This window comes from Papilio polytes, unplaced genomic scaffold (genome assembly GCF_000836215.1).
Source record: "Papilio polytes unplaced genomic scaffold, Ppol_1.0 DF823991.1, whole genome shotgun sequence".
NCBI classification, from domain to species: Eukaryota; Metazoa; Arthropoda; class Insecta; order Lepidoptera; family Papilionidae; genus Papilio; species Papilio polytes.
The window spans coordinates 1,954,138-1,972,136 of record NW_013525213.1 but is presented as its reverse complement, the minus strand read 5'-3'; the positions used below and the strand labels follow the sequence as shown (position 1 = coordinate 1,972,136).

Genomic DNA, 17,999 nt, shown 5'->3' with positions numbered 1-17,999 from the left:
TTTTATCTATACTAATATTATAAAGAGGAAAGATTTGTTTTCTTTGGATTTTTGTTTGTATTGCAATAACTCAAAAACTACTGAGTAGATTTTAAAAAACTCTTGCACCATTAAAAAGCTATATCAATATGTGACATAGGCTACGTTTATACTTTTTTTTAAATTCCCCGTGTACGAAGTCACAAGAAACAGGTCGTTTACTATAAAACATTCAGTTTATGACATATCTATGAACAATTAATTGCCAGTTCCATAAAAAAGAAGGGAAAAGGTGTAAACGTTTTTATTTCAGCACTAAAGAAAGTTGTGCTATAATGCCTGGTTCATACTTAAACAGTAGTTAGATAGTACCACTCAAAACCGAGCTGGATCAAAATTTAATTCATCTAACACACAATTTGCCAGTTCTCATGTACTACGAAAAATATTTAGAAGTGTTTGAAATTAAAACTAGATGGCGGTGTTATCAATGTGTAGACATGAGGCGATATCCGCTCTAACAACGCGCTACTGTGAGTCAGATGAGCGCTAAATCGAACGCACAAAAAGCAATGTCAGTCGCTGGGTGGGTCGCGGTTAGAAAACCCCGGCGAATTACGCCGGCCACGCGTTACTTCGATTAACTAACATGTTCTATAGTGATTAACATTACAATAATAACGAATATTAGTGAGTAGTAAAGACCCTTTTGATAATAAAATAGTGATGTGCTAATTGAAAAGTGGACCCGCGTGAATTCTCATTTAACATTTGGGAACAACACTGCAAAAATTGTCGATGCCCTTGCGTCCTATAATTAGTTATATTTATGTAATACCTTATTACATGCTTACATAGATTCTCCTTTGGATTCATTAAATAAAGGTGGGTATGTTTCTTTATAAATTGTCGATTTTATCACTTTAATTCTTCGCTAAATATTGGCGAATGTTAACTGTAGTCATTGCCGACTTTGTTAAAAAAAACAATTCCATACCTGTCAAATTATATTTTGTTTTTTTTTACGTCTCATGATATTTGAATTATTTTGTATAAGATCTATTTTATTATGTCGCAGTAGGCCTTTACGAATGGCAAAAGGTACTTAGGTAGTAGCTAGAGTCCGCGTTATGACATCATCTTACTCTACCGACAGAAACTCAAGGACATGCCGACAAGCCTACGCTAAGCAAGCCAGACAAAACTATTACACTGTCAGCTGTTATATGTTTACAAAAAATATAAAGTCAAGACATTTAAAATTCCAAACAAAAATGAGACGATTAATGTCGTAGGAGTTAGGTTTTTAATTGCCCAAGTTGACGATACAAACTAGGGTAGTTTATTGAACTCAAAGACAGGCCTAGAATACTAAAACCAAAAAAAGAACATGTCGCAATCGTGTGTAAAACTAAAGTGTTAAGTGTTTGCGAAACTAAACGTTTTGGACTCTAGATAATTTCTGTAGACATAACTAAAATTTTTAATTGTAACGTCAGGAAATTTATGTTCGTAAAATTTCTTATTAGCATGGTAAGAACATTGAAGACTATCTAGTAAATAAATATATTGCGTAATTTACATCGTTAAATGGAAATTAACTGAGGTTAGTTGTAACAATTGGAAATCACCTGATCGGTGTTGTAATCGCTGTACCGCTATCTTACAGGCTGAAGTTATTTTTGTTTTGGCTGTGCCTATGAGACAGTCTGGGCTTATTAGATAATATACATCGGCAACGGTTTATAGTAAAGCGAATATTTAAATATAAAAAAAATGATAGCTATAGAAAGAAAGCTAAGTTATTTAAGATTTGGCATTATATAAACTGAATTTGATCCTCTATGTTTTGCTTTGCAAAAATATCTATTACCGGTATAAGTATAGGATAGGGTAGGTCTCGCATAAGTTTTCGGAGCTCTTGAGCACAAACTACTTTTGCTTCAACAAAACTCACAAGTATTTAGTAAAAAAAAATACAACAAAATAAATGAGTTATTTGCGTAATTTTGATCTATTTTTTTAAACCATTAATAATTGTCCGTATACGTGTTTCTTGACGTATTAATTAGTGTTGTAGTTATTGTTAGGCAAATTATATAACTCTGTGCAAGATATGACAATAATTTTGACGTCAATATAAGGAAAAAGACCCTGTTTGCTTCAAGAATTTGCCGAAACACCAAAAATATTATACCATTTAGATATTTTCATGACAAAAAGCTAATTCAAATATTGTAAAGTGAATTATTTACCTTCTTATATTTCGTTTCCGAAATCTTTTAGGTTTTGTGCATCTAAGGCTAAGCAAGAATATTAAATTATTTTTTATTGGGTACATAGGAAAGTTTCGTTTTAGTATCCGCAATGACGTGACGGCTTTAAAATTCCTGGTTAAAGTTTTAATTGTAAAAAAAAACAATAAAATGGCCTTTAAATTGTCTGTATGTTTTATGTGTTATTTGTGAATTTACATTATGCTATGATAGCTCTGGCATTCGTGTACACAATGCACTAACATATTCCACGTGTCGTGTCGCCAATAAAATTGGATCACACTAGAAGCGTTCCACTGCCAACAAGATCACGACGTATCTTCATGCCGTTTTACTGCGATAGGGTGACCAGAAATTAAATAGAATTCGGACTGTAAATGAAATTTATTTTTTAGCTTTTAAATGGTCCCTTATGCGTGATCTAATGTTTGAGAGCTATCAAGATTAACAACTTTAAGTAGTTGTCCTCGTTTCGTATAGTACTAATCCATGAAAGACGTGTATTAAAAATTATCATAAACATGTGTCGTAAGGTAGGCATTAATAATGCAAATATAAAATGTAATGTAAATAAAATTTTACAATACATATTAGAATATCGCAACAATCTTCTTGCTAATAAAATATAAACGATTAGCTGTTCCCGTGCGACTTCATCCGCAAAAAATTATAAAAATTTCATTTTATTGTTTATATTTGTTAAATTATCAATTGCAAATGTCAAAATGACGTGAAATTATGACAAACCATGGCAACCTTGCTTCCTTGATGTTGGCAGCAACTTATGGTCTCTTTCCCACATTACGGTTTTTATCCAAAATATTTACCCCATAAGTTTAATGGCGTGAAATATATAGCCTAAAGCGTGACGTAAGTGTAGGGCTTTTTATTAAAAAAAGAATTATTCAAAAATATGCTGTAATTGCTGACATCTTAGGCAACAAAGAAGTGTGTGTTTACGCTTTATTATAATAGTATAGATATATAATATATATAGTATAGATATAGATAAAATAGTCTATCTATTTTCTTTGTTCTGTATTCAAAGCGCGACGCGACGTGATAATTTTATTTTTGGGCTAATATTAGCGGTAATTACTATCTATTACTTTCATATCTCTAATATTCAATAAATTCTTAAAAATCCGGGTGAAATTGAATAAAAATTGTCTGTAGTCTTTTTATTGTAAACAATTGTTTTCAATAAGTATGCTCGCAAGCAGTTACGGCGCATCATTACGAGTAATGTGAGACACGATGCAAGGTCTGTTACACAATCAATGTATACAACATAGATAAATATTAAAAAAAAATATGTCCCCAAGTGGAATAGAAATATCGTAAAATAAATATCTATAACGCACTATAAATAAATAAAATTTGTCATTTATTATTCTTTTTAATAAAAAAAAAATATGACATTTATTTCAAAATCGGAAAGCGTTTAAAAATCGAATACGAAGCTGGCAAGCGACGCGCATTCCAATTATAAATTCGTTAAAGATTAGTGACACTGTTTTGCAGAGTGCATTTTATTCGCCACAATAATTGTGCGTTATGATATCATAAATAGACAAGAAAGTGGGCTTGCGGCAAAAATAGCCTTTACGCTAATAGTATGCTATGTACATTCTTGATATTATCTCTATCTTTTTTCAGCAATTACACTGCCGCGGACAATAAATGTAAATGTGATAATACGTAACATCCAAATTCAAACTAATAGCACTTTTTTTTAGATTCTTAATACATTTAATCCGTTTTTCATTTTAACATCAATTTTCCTTTGTAAATAAAGCTATCGTAAAAACAATTGCTTACTTTCCAAAAGGAGGTTATCAATTCATTTGTGTTTCTTTTTCTTCTTTTGTTTTACATCGCTGTCGAATCTGTGCCATCTGCAGAGTTGCAGATGAATGAACTGTTTCAATTCACTCATGCATCTTTAACCTACTCCGGTACGTCGGTCGATAGTGCCTAGTAAAAATCGGTCAAGTAAGTCTTATTGTGAATTGACGGATCTTATATCATGAAATGAGGACATGCGACGATCAGGTGAATTCACAGGCGTTAATTATTGTCACTGATACGATAAGGAAACCGGTACTGCCAGCACTGGCAGAATTTCACCATAAAATGTTAAACATAATTCTTATGGTTTTTAAAGAAACAGCTGATACGTGTTTATGTCTAAAATAAAACATTTTTTATCTGTAATCCTATAAATATGGGAGCTGAGACAAAAGTAGGGATTTGGTCAAAAATTTTACTAAACTGCTTCATTATTTGAGTATCGACTGCTCAAAACATACTTATAAAACCATATATATGATATGCTTCAAGGGTTTTTTAAGAATTCTACGGTGAACCAAAAAAATCTCGTGTTTTAGTTTTGCGTTTTCGCGCGTTCCATCTGTCATCCATTGCGTTGTTGGACAAAATTCAAGGTTATTTTTGTCCAAGTTCCTATATCCGCATGGTAACAGTAAATAACAATTTCTTTTTATTTAATTTTAATTAATCTTTGTTCATCTCTTTTATGTTTAGTATTCGCCGTGGACTTTGCCACTGTTCTTTCTATACACATTAGATACTACATATGTAATATTCGATTTTTTAAAGCCAAATTAAACAATAGCAAACAGTTACTAAAACTTTTCACCGAGTAATTTTCAAACAATAATAACTTTCGTATCAAATTTCGCAAACCGTTCTTTCGATTGCCCTCTAGTTTGGGTCAAGGTCACGTATAAAAAGAGGGTTCTTGCCCGGCCTGGCGGTCGCCCAGACTGTGTACAATGTATGCCACATCGCATACGTGTTTGAAACGACATCGACATGTGAATACTCAAAAAAAATCTCTTCTTAAAGTATGAAGAATATTCCGTTTTAAAACAAACGATTTTAAAAAGTTTTACATGGTTAACATTTTTTTTGTATTTTGTGTATTATTTGGGAGTGTTTCTTGTATTATACAGCTTTAGTTTAATTCTCTATGGTCCCGGAAACGGATGTCCCGTTTCCTATAGGTGTTAAAGTATAATCCAATTATTATAATATAAAAAAATAATACAACTTCTTATAGTGGTCTATGATCTGATATTATCAATTAAAGTTATAAGCATTTATTATCTCACTAATATTATAAGAGCGAAAGTTTAGGGAGATGGATGTTTTTTTAGAGTTTGTAGCCAAAACGGCTAAACAGATCTTGATGAAATTTGACTGCCATTCTCTTCGAAGTGTTCCGAACAAGAATGAAACCATAAACACTCGACACTGGCCCGCTAAGGAAGTCTCATAGACAAGAAACTGATGAAATTTGACATAGACGTAGAGGATAGTCTGGAAGAACACATATGCTACACACTTTTTTATTCCCACGCGGACGGTGTCGCGGGCGAAAGCTAGTATTAAAGTAAAACTTACTTTGTATTATAATTATTAACATCCTTATCTTTTAATAGTATTAAAAAACCGTTAATTGTAACTAATGCACTATTTCCCGTCATAAGAATAGATTCCGATTATTTATTAAACTTCATAAAGTTTTTTTTAACGAGGAAACTGCTTTGAATATTCATGGGATCTTGAAGTAACTGACTTTAGATAAATGGTAACATCGTTTTATGATTTACTAGTATTCGCCCGCGACTCCGTCCGTGTGAATTAAAAAAACAAAAGTGAGTAGCTTATGTGTTCTTCCAGACTATCCTCTACATCTATGCCAAATTTCATGGAAATCTGTTCAGCCGTTTAGGCTACGAACTTTAACAAACATCCATCCATCTAAACTAATAATTACTAATAATAGTAATATATCATACTAATATTACTAATATTAGTAATTAGTAATATTAGTATGATTTCCAATAAACTTTATTCACAGTAAAATACCTGTTTTCTTTTTAATTCTGGTTATTCCCAAAAAGTAACCATTAAATTATCGTTGTTATAACGTACATCGTGTCATAATAATTTCAGATTTAAAAAAAATGTCTTTAACTTTTTTGCGATTTTGTCACTCTAGTCGTTTATACCGGACGTATAAGTGCACGTCGTATGATTACGTTAGAAATAACCTAGAGGAACTGAATATCAAAGTTACCATGAGTTTCTATTTCCTACTACCAAAAACATATGGGCTACAGAAGGGCTCGAGTCTACCCAGTTAGAGGGGACTAGACCTGAGTTAATTTTATAACCTGTACAGTTTATTTCGCACAAATCTTTGAATTTCTTCGCAGACTTATTACGTCAATTGATATATTAGTCGCATGTGTACTACGTTCTACGTAGATTCGAGTCGAGTCGAGACAAGGAAGTGATAATTATCTAGTGATAAGTACAGTCTGATAACGCAGATCATTCATCGCGCACGCCTGCCATCGCGTTTTAACACTCAATGACGTAATGATTATTCTAAATTGTTTTTTATCTATTTGATTGAATATAGCTGTAGCTTACCTAAAGCCACGATAACAAGTTAGACGACCTTTTTTTAGATAGATAAGAATGATTTCTGGTACAAACTGGATTTTACCCGATTAACTAATGGATTATGTTTTTGCGGATTTGTTTGACTGCTTTTAAGAAAGAAATTATTTTATTTATTTATTTAAAATATTTAGCAAAATGGATGAACGGATCTCCATGAAATTTGGCACAGGTTTAGAGTATAGTCTGGAAGAACACATAGGCTACTTTTTATCCCGGAAATAGTTACGGTTCCCGTGAGATTCTTCAATTTAGTTTTTTAATGTGTACTCGATCATTCTGCAACGGTTTAACATACCTTATTGAAATTTGGCACAGATATAAAACAAAGTCTGGAGTACACATGGGATATGGTTCATCCCTGAGACAAGTCCGGTTCCCGAGAGATACGTAGCTTTTTGTTATTTGTATAGTTCGTATGTTTTCTAATACCACGCGGACTAAGTCGGGCACTGGCTAGTTGAAAATAAAATAACATGATATTTTTAATAAAAGACCTTATTTCTTGTATATACATGCTACAAAACATTAATCGAATCATTCTTCTTATATCATATCTGAAGTATCATAAAGTATGGTCACACACCTTCAGTTTTACGTGCATAATTTTACTAAACAATCGAACAGTTAAAACTGATTGTGTGTGACGGATTTTATATATTCGATTTAAATTAGTTTTCGCCCATTTTAACTGCCATCAAGTTAACATGTAATAGCATTTAAACATTATCAATATTGCTGTTTTTTTTTTAAAAGATGACACAATACTTTTTTATGAGTATTACTTGCTACTTCATAGTTTCAGTCGTAATAATTAAAACGTTATCAATAAAAATTAACAACTTCCAATCGTAGGTACGTCATCAAAGATGACTGTGATATTGCAAGTATCATATAATCTGTATTATCAATGGAATTTGTACTGTTGCGCAAACGCAACTATCCTTACAGATTGTATCATTCTTTTTTCAAAAAGTGTAACTCATCGTCTTTTGTAAAACACATTTGCGAAATTGATATAAAGAAAGAAGCTGATAAATATGTTTCGTTTAGTATTTTTCCATTTGTTTGCAGATGTCGCGGAGGAGGTTGTTGCTTGGCGGCGCGGCGGGCGTCACCAGCGCTGTCATGGCGGCTTGGGCCCTCGCAGCCGACGACTCCCCAGTCGTAAGTCTTAACTATTCAATTTTATTTGATTGTTGGTCGTATGTGTGTATTCGGATTGAATTGTAAATAAAAAAACGTTTCGTACGAGTTTTGCTAACCTCACAGCGGTCTATATCGATAGAAAAAATATATCTGAGTCGCTTCAGAAATCAAACACCGGCAAAAATAAAAAGGGGGTGGTTCGAGGCCCCCACGCCTACGTAATCGCCCCCGGGCTTGGAGCGGTGTGCTTTACCACCCCGGTGGGGGCACCCCTATTGTCGGCGTGGTAACCCTCTATTATTACAGAAAAAAAACAAATCATTTTCATGTTGTTACGGGGTTTGTACCTGTGCCTGATAATGACAAGGGTTATAGCTTTTTTACTCATAGTAACCCTTTCCTTGTGGGCTTAAAATAAAATTAATCAGTAAATATTACTTGTTAGTTCACATATGTTGCCGGGAAATCGAAAGCTGGCTTGAATTTTGGACAGTTATGCCTGGTTTACATTTGACCAGAACAGTACAGTAGGACAGACCTCGCATGGATTGCGTGGACCTACTGATGCGACGATGTTTACAATATACCTGTGAAATCCAGCGCTTATATTGAGCGCTACTGGCCTACTTTACTAGCGTGTACATAGTGTAAACCAGGTATTACACCTTCGTATTTTTCTCCGGATAGACATTCAGAGTTATTGGTCCAAACTACTAGTAAAAAAAGCAGTTCCTCATGCTTATTAGTCGACGTTTCGAAGCTTGTAATATAGTTTGCTTGTATTTCTGTATAATAGGAGTGGTACAAACCGGCGACGGTATCGGCGCGCACTGAGCGGCGCAAGAGGCCGCTGCCGTCGCGCGCAGAACAAGTCAACATGCTGCAAGCGGGGCACACGTATGATATCCTCATTATTGGTGGCGGAGCTACTGGCGCTGGCTGCGCTCTAGATGCGACAACCAGGGGTAAGCAATCATACTGACTTCTGTATTAAAATTACCCCCGCAGTAACATGGAGAAGTTTTTATGACTATTCTTAAAGACATATTAGAGTGGATGGGGTCATGTTTACTTACATAAGTTTATAGCGGCTTGTAGTTTATGACTTAAAGATCTCGAGCAAATTTCTTCAATGGAGTACTAAGTTTTGCTTTTTGCTCTACCATTATCAAGGCATACAATAACCACATCTTGATACCGTTTTGTAGTTCCATTTCATTTTCAACCTAAACGAGTTTTTAAGTGCGTCGTTAATAACTGCTGAAACAACCGCAGGGTACAACACTGACCCAGTAATTTTAAATGCTACTACACTTTTAAAGTGCAAGCAAAAGTGCACTTTACCCTACTCGAAATTATGCAACTTTTAATGTCAGCAGGTCAAAAGCAGTATAACTACAGAAAAAAAAAAATAGACAAAACCAAATTAACGGAATAAAATAAACAAAAAAACAAGTCTATAACTTCTAAATTATTGATTTAGAACTAGGTTTTGCCCGCGACTCCGTCTGCGTGAAATTTAAATATAATAAAAAAGAAATGAAAAATATAGCCTATGTTATCCACAGATAAATTACCTTTCTAACGGTGAAAGAATTTTTAAATCGGCCCAGTAGTTTTTAAGCCTATTCATTACAATCAAACAAACAAAGTTTTATTCTTTATAATATTAGTATAGATAACGAATAATTTATATTCAATATTGTATTTTAATTTCTAGGTCTTCGTACCGCTTTGGTGGAGGCGGATGATTTCGCGAGTGGCACTTCCAGTCGCAGCACGAAGTTGATCCACGGCGGTGTGCGATACCTCCAGAAGGCCATTATGCAGCTTGATTATGACCAGTACAAGATGGTCAAAGAAGCGCTGCACGAACGTGCTAATATGCTGGAAGTGGCACCCCACTTGACACGCCCCCTACCTATCTTGTTACCTGTGTACAAGTAAGTGAAATGAACATCCTGCTTGAAGGACCAATTAGGAATAATGAAAAATCAATTTAAACGTGGAGATACGTAAAATAATGCTTTTGTTTTTTTTTTAATATCAAGGTGGTGGCAAGTCCCCTACTACTGGTTCGGAATCAAGATGTACGATCTAGTTGCTGGCGACAGAAACGTAAAGAGCTCCTACTATTTGTCGAAGAAGAACACACTCGAATTATTCCCTATGTTGAAGTCGGATAACCTTTGCGGTGGCATAGTGTACTATGATGGTACGTACTTTCATGGAGTAATTCCTTCTTTCTAGATCGTTGTACTAATATATTTTATTTCCAGGGCAACAGGATGACGCGCGTATGAACTTGGCGATAGCTTTGACAGCGGCACGTCATGGTGCTACCATCGCCAACCACGTCAGCGCCACTAAGCTGTACAAGACAGCTGGCAAATTGAGCGGAGCTAGACTTAGGGTTGGTACTCTACAGTAACGGTCGTTAAATGCTATTTATCACTAGCTGTTGCTTGCGACTTCACCCGTATAAAATTTAAAAAAATAATAACACAGCCTATGTTACTCATTGGTAACATAGCAAATGAGTCAAGTAGTTTTTGAGTTTTTTCAATACAGACAAAAATTCGAAAATATGAATCTTTATATTAGTATAGATTACCGAATGATTCATTAGTTTTAGGTTGAGCTAAGTTTCAATGGAGTAAAACTCATTTGGAAATGCATTTTAGGCAGTTATCGAACTAAAAACACGAACGAATGCTTAAATATAGTTGGGAAACCGACCATAAGTTATAAGTGAACAATAGACTTTCAGATAGACAATTAATCTTATAAAGAAGATGGGGATAATTTTGGAAAATATAGTGAAATGGGATGACAATGATAGATATATCAAGAAACATTATAATTTAACTTCGGAATCCTAAAGATATTTCATATAACTCTGAGATGATTTGAGCCCTATTTTTTGTACCAGGACGAGATGACCGGTAAGGAGTGGGATATAAAGGCGAAATGTATTATTAACGCGACCGGACCCTTCACCGATACCATACGCAAGATGGACGACGACACAGTCAAGGAGATATGCTGTCCCTCCTCAGGAGTTCATATTGTACTGCCGGGATACTATAGGTACGATATAATAACGAATTGTAGGCATTATGAAGATTATCATGTTTTTTACTGGCTTTCGCCAGAAACTCCGCCTGAATTAAATTACTCCGCGATTCGTTGAGCAGCTACAAACTCTAACAAACATCCATCCATCTAAACTTTCGCACTTATAATCTTAAATAATTGTGTATTTATTATGGTAAAAATTTGACTTTGATATTGTCATAAAAAATCAATTATTCAATTCCATTTTGAAAGATTTTACAAAAAAAGTTCAATTTTAGTACCCAGCGTGTCAGTTGGCACGTCGTTTAGTAAAGTGTTCATATTCCCGACGTGCCATGTTTCTAGTCCCGAGCACATGGGTCTCCTTGACCCGGCGACGTCCGACGGCCGCGTGATCTTCTTCCTGCCGTGGCTGAAGGGCACCATCGCGGGCACCACGGACCTGCCCTGCCAGGTCACACACAACCCCAAGCCCACTGAAGATGAGATCCTGTTCATCCTCACCGAGGTCAAGAACTACCTCAATCCTGATGTTGAAGGTTATCTTTTTAATTGATTTAAATTAATAATTTAAGCCTTATTCATAACGTTAGTGAAGTAGCGTGGCAAGAAACTTATATTTTAAGGTTAGAAAAATTATAGAAGAATCACGAGAGGTCACAAATCAGGAGAACTTCTGGGTACAGTTTAGGTCTAAATGACCCATAACCCTTAATTCTTCGAAAGCTTCAATTAAAGTTTGCTTACTGTTCAATTAATAACTGCGACAGAATATTGGATACTGTATTTTATAATAAGAGATTTTTTACAATATAAGATAACGAACGAATTAGTGGCCAGAGGAATTCGCTAAAATAGCGAAGCAACCTGTCCATAGACATCCGCATTTGCAGATGCATTGTCTGCTTTTACTAAAAAGAGCAAAGAACGCACATAAAGAGGATTTCTTCTAACTATGTCTCATTCCCCGTCAAATCGACCTCCTCTTCCCTTACATTCCTGGCATGGACAGGGGAAGAGAACTAAAATGTCTAGCACGCATACTTATCAAATTATAGGCGAAATTGGTTCCACTTCACGCCTATCTTCTGTGCGGTCATGGCATTGCTGAAATGGGCTCTGTCACTGTAAAATTGTAAAGAAGCGAGGGTTGTCTTGCCATGGAGGTGATCTCTGTCTACTCTCTATGTTACGGGTGTTATAACGGAGTTAACCTCTTAGTGCGTCGCGGAGATGTGCTGTCAGCGTGGTCGGGCATCCGGCCGCTGGTGTCGGACCCCAACAAGCCGGACACGCAGTCGCTGGCGCGCAACCACGTGGTCCACGTCTCGCCCGGAGGTCTGGTCACCATCGCCGGCGGCAAGTGGACCACGTACCGCGCCATGGCTGCTGAGACTATCGACGCTGCTATTGAAAGTATGTACATCACAAAACACTGAATACATTGTAGTTATAAAAAAAAACTTTTCGTTTTCTAACACTACCAAACAAAGGTACACACAGCCGAAAGATACTTTTTCTTTTTTTAAATCGAATTCACTTAGTTTGGAGTTTAATCCCCTAACTTATTCTACCCCCTAGTGGCGGAACAGGTCCTCCACATAACTCTATCATACATCTCAGTCACCATTCCCTTCTTGATCATGTCACCTTTCACGCAATGTATCCATCTCTTTCTAGGTCTACCCCTACCGGTGTACCCTTCCACACTCATAACTAACGTTCTCCTTGTTACATGCGATTCATCCCTCCTCATAACATTCCCATACCACGCTAACCTTTTACTCCTTAATTTCTTAACTACTGGGACTACTCTCAAACTTCCTCTGATATACTCATCTCGTATCTTTGGGTGTTTAATATCATCGGCAATCGATGTGTAAATTTAGATTTGAAGTGAGTGCCCGAGTTTCCTTTTATAAAATCAATATTAATTGACGGATAACTGAATACTTAATTGTCATCAGGTGCGAAGTTAAAGCCGCTGTACAAGGAATGCCAGACGGACGGCTTCCTGATTGAAGGCGCGCACGGCTGGACTCCGACAATGTATATACGCCTTGTACAGGACTTCGGACTCGAGATGGAGGTAATATACAAGATAACTGCCAAATACACTTTTGTCTTAATAATTATAACCAAACTTACGACAGGATATTATCGTTTATGGAATGAAAGATTCGATTCTACGACCATATGATCGAATATATCTTATGTTTGGGTCACAGGCCAGTACAGTTGGTCAGCGGCAAGCGACACTTATTGCCACCAGTTAATTGGCGCTCCAATCAAAGCGCTAACCTAGTACTGGCCTAGTGCAAACCGGGCATAGGTAATTGTTAGGTTATTAGTGTTTCAGTAATAATAACACTAGTTATGTTTTAGGTGGCGCAACATTTGGCCAAGTCGTACGGAGACCGCGCATTCGCCGTCGCCAAGATGGCGGCCATGACAGGCAAGCGGTGGCCCATCATCGGCAAGAAGGTTCACCCCGAGTTCCCTTACATTGATGCTGAAATCAGGTATAAAACATTTTAAAAATAACTAAAATAGCATAATCGAGATTATTTTATATGATTTTAATTTTGTCTTCTTTAACAAACTAAACTATTTTGAATAAATGCAGAAACAAAAAATTGATATACCTTAATAGCTTTATCTATATGTTTATTTTAATTCGGTCTTCTTTTTTAATTCATCATAAACGCTCAAATTATTTTATTATTTTTAAACTAAGGGAATGCATTATTGTGTCAATTAGAGGTACAGTCGTTGAAATTCACGCTGTTGCATACAGTTAAATTGCCTTGTACTTAGCAAGGGGTAAGAATTAAAAAAAAAAAGCAATAAGCCGTGTACTGACCGTTTTTTTAAGGCATCCTGTTTATTTTTCCGCGTCATTGTCTCTATATATACAAAATGTCCGAAGAAGTAAACAGTCACACCGCTAATTTCCCTGACTGTACCTGCGTAGGTACGGTGTGCGCGAGTACGCGTGCACCGCGGTGGACATGATAGCGCGGCGACTGCGCCTCGCCTTCCTCAACGTGCAGGCGGCGGTGGAGGCGCTGCCCGCCATCGCAGACATCATGGCGGAGGAGCTTAAGTGGACAGACGCTGAGAAAAACGTTAATATTTATACCGCACTAGCTTTCCCCCGTGACCCCGTCCGCGTGGAATTAAACATAATATCAAATAGCTTATATGTTCCAGACCATCAACGTATATGCTAAATTTCATGAAAATCCGTTTATTACTTTAGGCAAACTAATTTCGCATTTATAATATTAAAGTTAAATTGGTAAGATTAATACTAGAAATAAATTAAAAGTAACTTGGTATAATAACTAAATTCAAAAGTATTTAATATATTTTACTAATATTAATTTTTCATGATTAACCTAAAATCTTTTTTTATTTTACCATAGACAAATTCCCTTATGGAGGGTCGGCACATTATACGCTGCTTTCATACATCTCCATCAGCCGTCATATCTCTATCCACTCCTTAAGCATATCCTCTTTAGACAATTTCTAATAAAATCTATAATGATAACAGAGACAAATCAAAATGGCTGGAGAGTTCTTAGCGAACGAGATGGGTCAAATGGTGAACCGCGCCAGCCGCGACAAGATCCCCATCAACCTCAGCAAGGAGGAGATACAGACTTACATCAAACGCTTCCAGATCATAGACAAGGATCGCAAAGGATTCGTCTCTATTAACGACATCAGGAGAAGTCTTAAGGTACTACGGCTTTAAAAACTCAACAGTGGTAGAGCCCGCTTTAACATCTTCGCACTGCAGGGCCGGCTCGCCCCCAGTAATACCACGACCACACAAAAGACAGGCGTGAAGTGGAAGCAATTCCGCGTTTCGTCTGATGAGTGTGGTGCCGGAGGCCTAATTTTAGTCCCTTTCCCTTTCCACCCTTTTCTTAAAAGGAAAGGATGGGAAGGGGAAGTGGATTCGACGGTGGAGAAGTTGCATAGGAAGGGGAAATATCCTCTTTATGTGCGTCTCCTCCTCCGTCAATTAAGGTTAAGCAGCACAAAAACAGCCGTCGAAAGTGTCTACTGTGTCAACTTTAGAGCGGACGCACACTTTTGACTAAACTATCGCACAACTGTTGTGATTGTCGATTGTTTCGCAGCCAATTCAACTGTTTAGTTGCACAACTAAAAATAAATAGTTTTGGGATAATTTAGTCATAGATGTTCGTGGACTCTTAAGAATTTTTTTTTAAAAAGCAGTAACTTTTAAATGACATTTATTTTATTTTCAGACTATAATTAATACTCTATTCTCTAGATTGTCTTAATCAAAACTTTTACGACACATTTTTCTGTAGTATTAATAAGCAATTTATTTCAGTTATTTAAGTAATAAATGTTATAGAGTATGGGTGTGAAACCGACTGACGCTGAAATAAGTTCGTTACTGTCGGAAATAGATTTGACTTACCACGGCCAGTTGGAGCTGCAGGACTACCTACAGGTAGAACAATGGAAGCATCTAGAAACGGATCAGTGTTGCTATATGTGCTGTCAATGTCGGATTAGCGGGGAACGGGATGGTGTTGCCAGTTTTAAAATTACACTTAAAAACAATCAAGATATTTTATAACTAATAAATATCTATATTCAATGATATTAATAACATTATTGAAACAAACTTATTACGTAATATTTTAAAACTCATCTCTTTTTATGTAAAATGTAACATTTTTTTAGTTTACCTTGTTTCTAAGTTAATTTCAAAACTTGGCAACACTATTTAGATAAATGTAACTGGGTATGAAGGGATGTTCCTCACATGTGGGTAGCGTGCGTTGTTGAGGTGAGCGTGTGTCCACAGAACTACGGCGAGGACGTGACGGGCGAGCAATTGCACGAAATATTGCGCGAGATCGACACTAACATGAACGGCCAGGTCGAACTTGACGAATATCTGCAGGTTCTTATCTATATTTAAAAAAAAAGTTTGATTTTGTATTACTGGCACTTAAGAATAATTTTGAAAAAATAAACTTGCTTGTTAAAAATGTAGATTAACAATATTATCAATTTTATTTTTCGAATGTTTTTTTGTTTTTTTCTTTATCGTATATAAAGGCTAAATTGGGAATGTCGGTTTTATTTTAAAAGTTGTTCTGTTGCAAAAAATAATTACTAATATTTTAATTGCTTTAAATAATGTAATTAAAACAATCTGACGAAGTTAATAAATGGCTAGTCCCGAGTTCTAAAACGCTTGTGTAAATCCGTTTTTGGTTTTTTAAAGATTACTCACCGCTTGGAATGGGCTTTTTGCTATTTATGTTATATATTATTCTATATGTTGTATAACATTGTAATCTTTCATTTTCGCCTTTTAACATGCATGCTCATCCATTTATTATCACCAAATAAAAGCAATTTAATTAAAACAACCATTTAAAAACTATTTATCAGAAAGATAACTTTTTATCCCAAAGTGCATAATTTCCATGCTTTAATGCTTTTGTGTGAACTCTAACTAATGTATCTTGATTTTGCTTAATCGAGAATTTTACGCAAATTGTAATATATTTTTTAATCTGTGGCGACAGATGATGTCCGCCATCAAGTCTGGTCACGTGGCGTACTCTCGTTTCGCGCGCATGGCAGAGATGGAGGAGGCGCACCAGGAGAAGGAGTCGCTCAAGAAGAAGATCACCGTGGAAAGGAGCGGTGGAGGCTTGTAAAACAAGTAAGTGATAATTAACACAGAAAATTACTTTTGTGCAACGACATTAATGTTTTGATAAACATTTTGATTTCAAGGAAATAAGATAAAAGGTTAGTTGACCTTAGTTAGATCTTTGTGTCTGCGCCATCTGTTGATAGAATGTAAAATCACGTTAAAGTAGTGGTAACTAACGATTAGTTGACACCAATGAAATAGAGATGGGGCTAAAGTATCGTAAATATATTTCAGAAATTCTGAGATTAGTTTTTTTTTGCGTTTGTTTCAGATATGCACTGCAACATTTTAAGCATAAAACAAGCTTAATTCTTCTTGAGTATTATTTATGAAATGTAGATTAAATTATTGTTTTCTCATTTTATTTATTACGTAGAACGTACATCATCGTCCACAAAAAATATTTAAAAGATAATTAATTATGAGTTATGTAAGCCATTGTTTATTGTTCATGTTTTATTTATTCGAATATAATTCGTCTGTAAGTTGAAATTTGGAATCTTAACGATTTTTTATGTAATCAACGAATCTGATATAATGTAATCACGTTTTGCATAATTTTACCCATTCAATTGCAATGAAATAATGATTGTTTACTTTTAACTTCGACTCACATACATAAATCATGTTTTTGTACTTATGTATAAGTTTACATACACATACGCTTAGCGTAATATACCCAAAAATCGATTTGACTCCATGAATTATATTTATGTGTTCATTGTGCAATAAATATTTTGAATCTTAAAAAGATCTTTCTTTTACTTCCACTGTAAAACCTCTGACTTATTTTAAATTACAAATTTAAAAAGTATATTTCACCCACTACGATATTTCTATTAAAATCTGTTTTTAGCTAAATAAAAGGAAAACAAGTTAAGAAAAGTTCTTACAATCTAATTTAAAATTACTTTTCCATACAAACTATATTAACCAGTAATAAAAAATTAATTTACATATTTTATAGAGAAACAGAAGTAGTAATTAGAACGATTACTATTCGAAATTCAATTACAAAAACATAAGTTCAAAATACTGGGTTTGAACCACAGACCCGCAAACTATTTGCCTCGTGGTCTAACAGCTGTGGTATATTCCTATTGATGACGAAAGGTTTCGAAAACTTCAAACTATTTTTTGTAAACAGAAATGTTGCCATTACCCGAGTAGAAAATATTGACAATTTCATACGTAAACAAAAACAAAAGTAAAAACTACATCTATCAACTAGTTACTTTTACGTATTTTGAGAATCTAATGGCTACTTTTAGGGACGTCCTTAATTAATGAGTGAC

General features: G+C 35.3%; 1 protein-coding gene across 2 annotated transcripts; it reads left to right on the top strand.

Annotated features, from left to right (window-relative positions):
• Positions 1 to 531: 531 nt before the first annotated feature.
• Positions 532 to 17,455, top strand: LOC106101384 (glycerol-3-phosphate dehydrogenase, mitochondrial). Of its 2 annotated transcripts, none has more exons than XM_013280608.1 (16): positions 532 to 864; positions 7,827 to 7,919; positions 8,698 to 8,866; positions 9,622 to 9,844; positions 9,953 to 10,116; positions 10,181 to 10,314; positions 10,834 to 10,991; positions 11,325 to 11,518; positions 12,201 to 12,395; positions 12,947 to 13,068; positions 13,365 to 13,501; positions 13,954 to 14,107; positions 14,539 to 14,727; positions 15,379 to 15,477; positions 16,571 to 16,710; positions 16,976 to 17,455. In XM_013280608.1, the coding sequence occupies exons 2-15, from the start codon at positions 7,827 to 7,829 to the stop codon at positions 16,703 to 16,705; spliced, it is 2,166 nt and encodes a 721-aa protein (XP_013136062.1). In that variant the 5' UTR covers positions 532 to 864; the 3' UTR covers positions 16,706 to 16,710; positions 16,976 to 17,455. The 2 variants fall into 2 exon arrangements, with proteins under 2 accessions (XP_013136062.1, XP_013136061.1); XM_013280607.1 differs by lacking the exon at positions 15,379 to 15,477 and adding an exon at positions 15,838 to 15,936 and having other exon boundaries at positions 534 to 864.
• Positions 17,456 to 17,999: the final 544 nt, after the last annotated feature.

Bases quoted from the DNA above. Each gene is read 5' to 3' on its own strand.
- LOC106101384 (XM_013280608.1), top strand. From the start codon at position 7,827: ATGTCGCGGAGGAGGTTGTTGCTTGGCGGCGCGGCGGGCGTCACCAGC. The intron at 8,867-9,621 runs GTAAGCAATCAT...TTTAATTTCTAG, and splicing joins TCTAGATGCGACAACCAGGG to GTCTTCGTACCGCTTTGGTG. The intron at 10,315-10,833 runs GTTGGTACTCTA...TTTTTGTACCAG, and splicing joins TGAGCGGAGCTAGACTTAGG to GACGAGATGACCGGTAAGGA.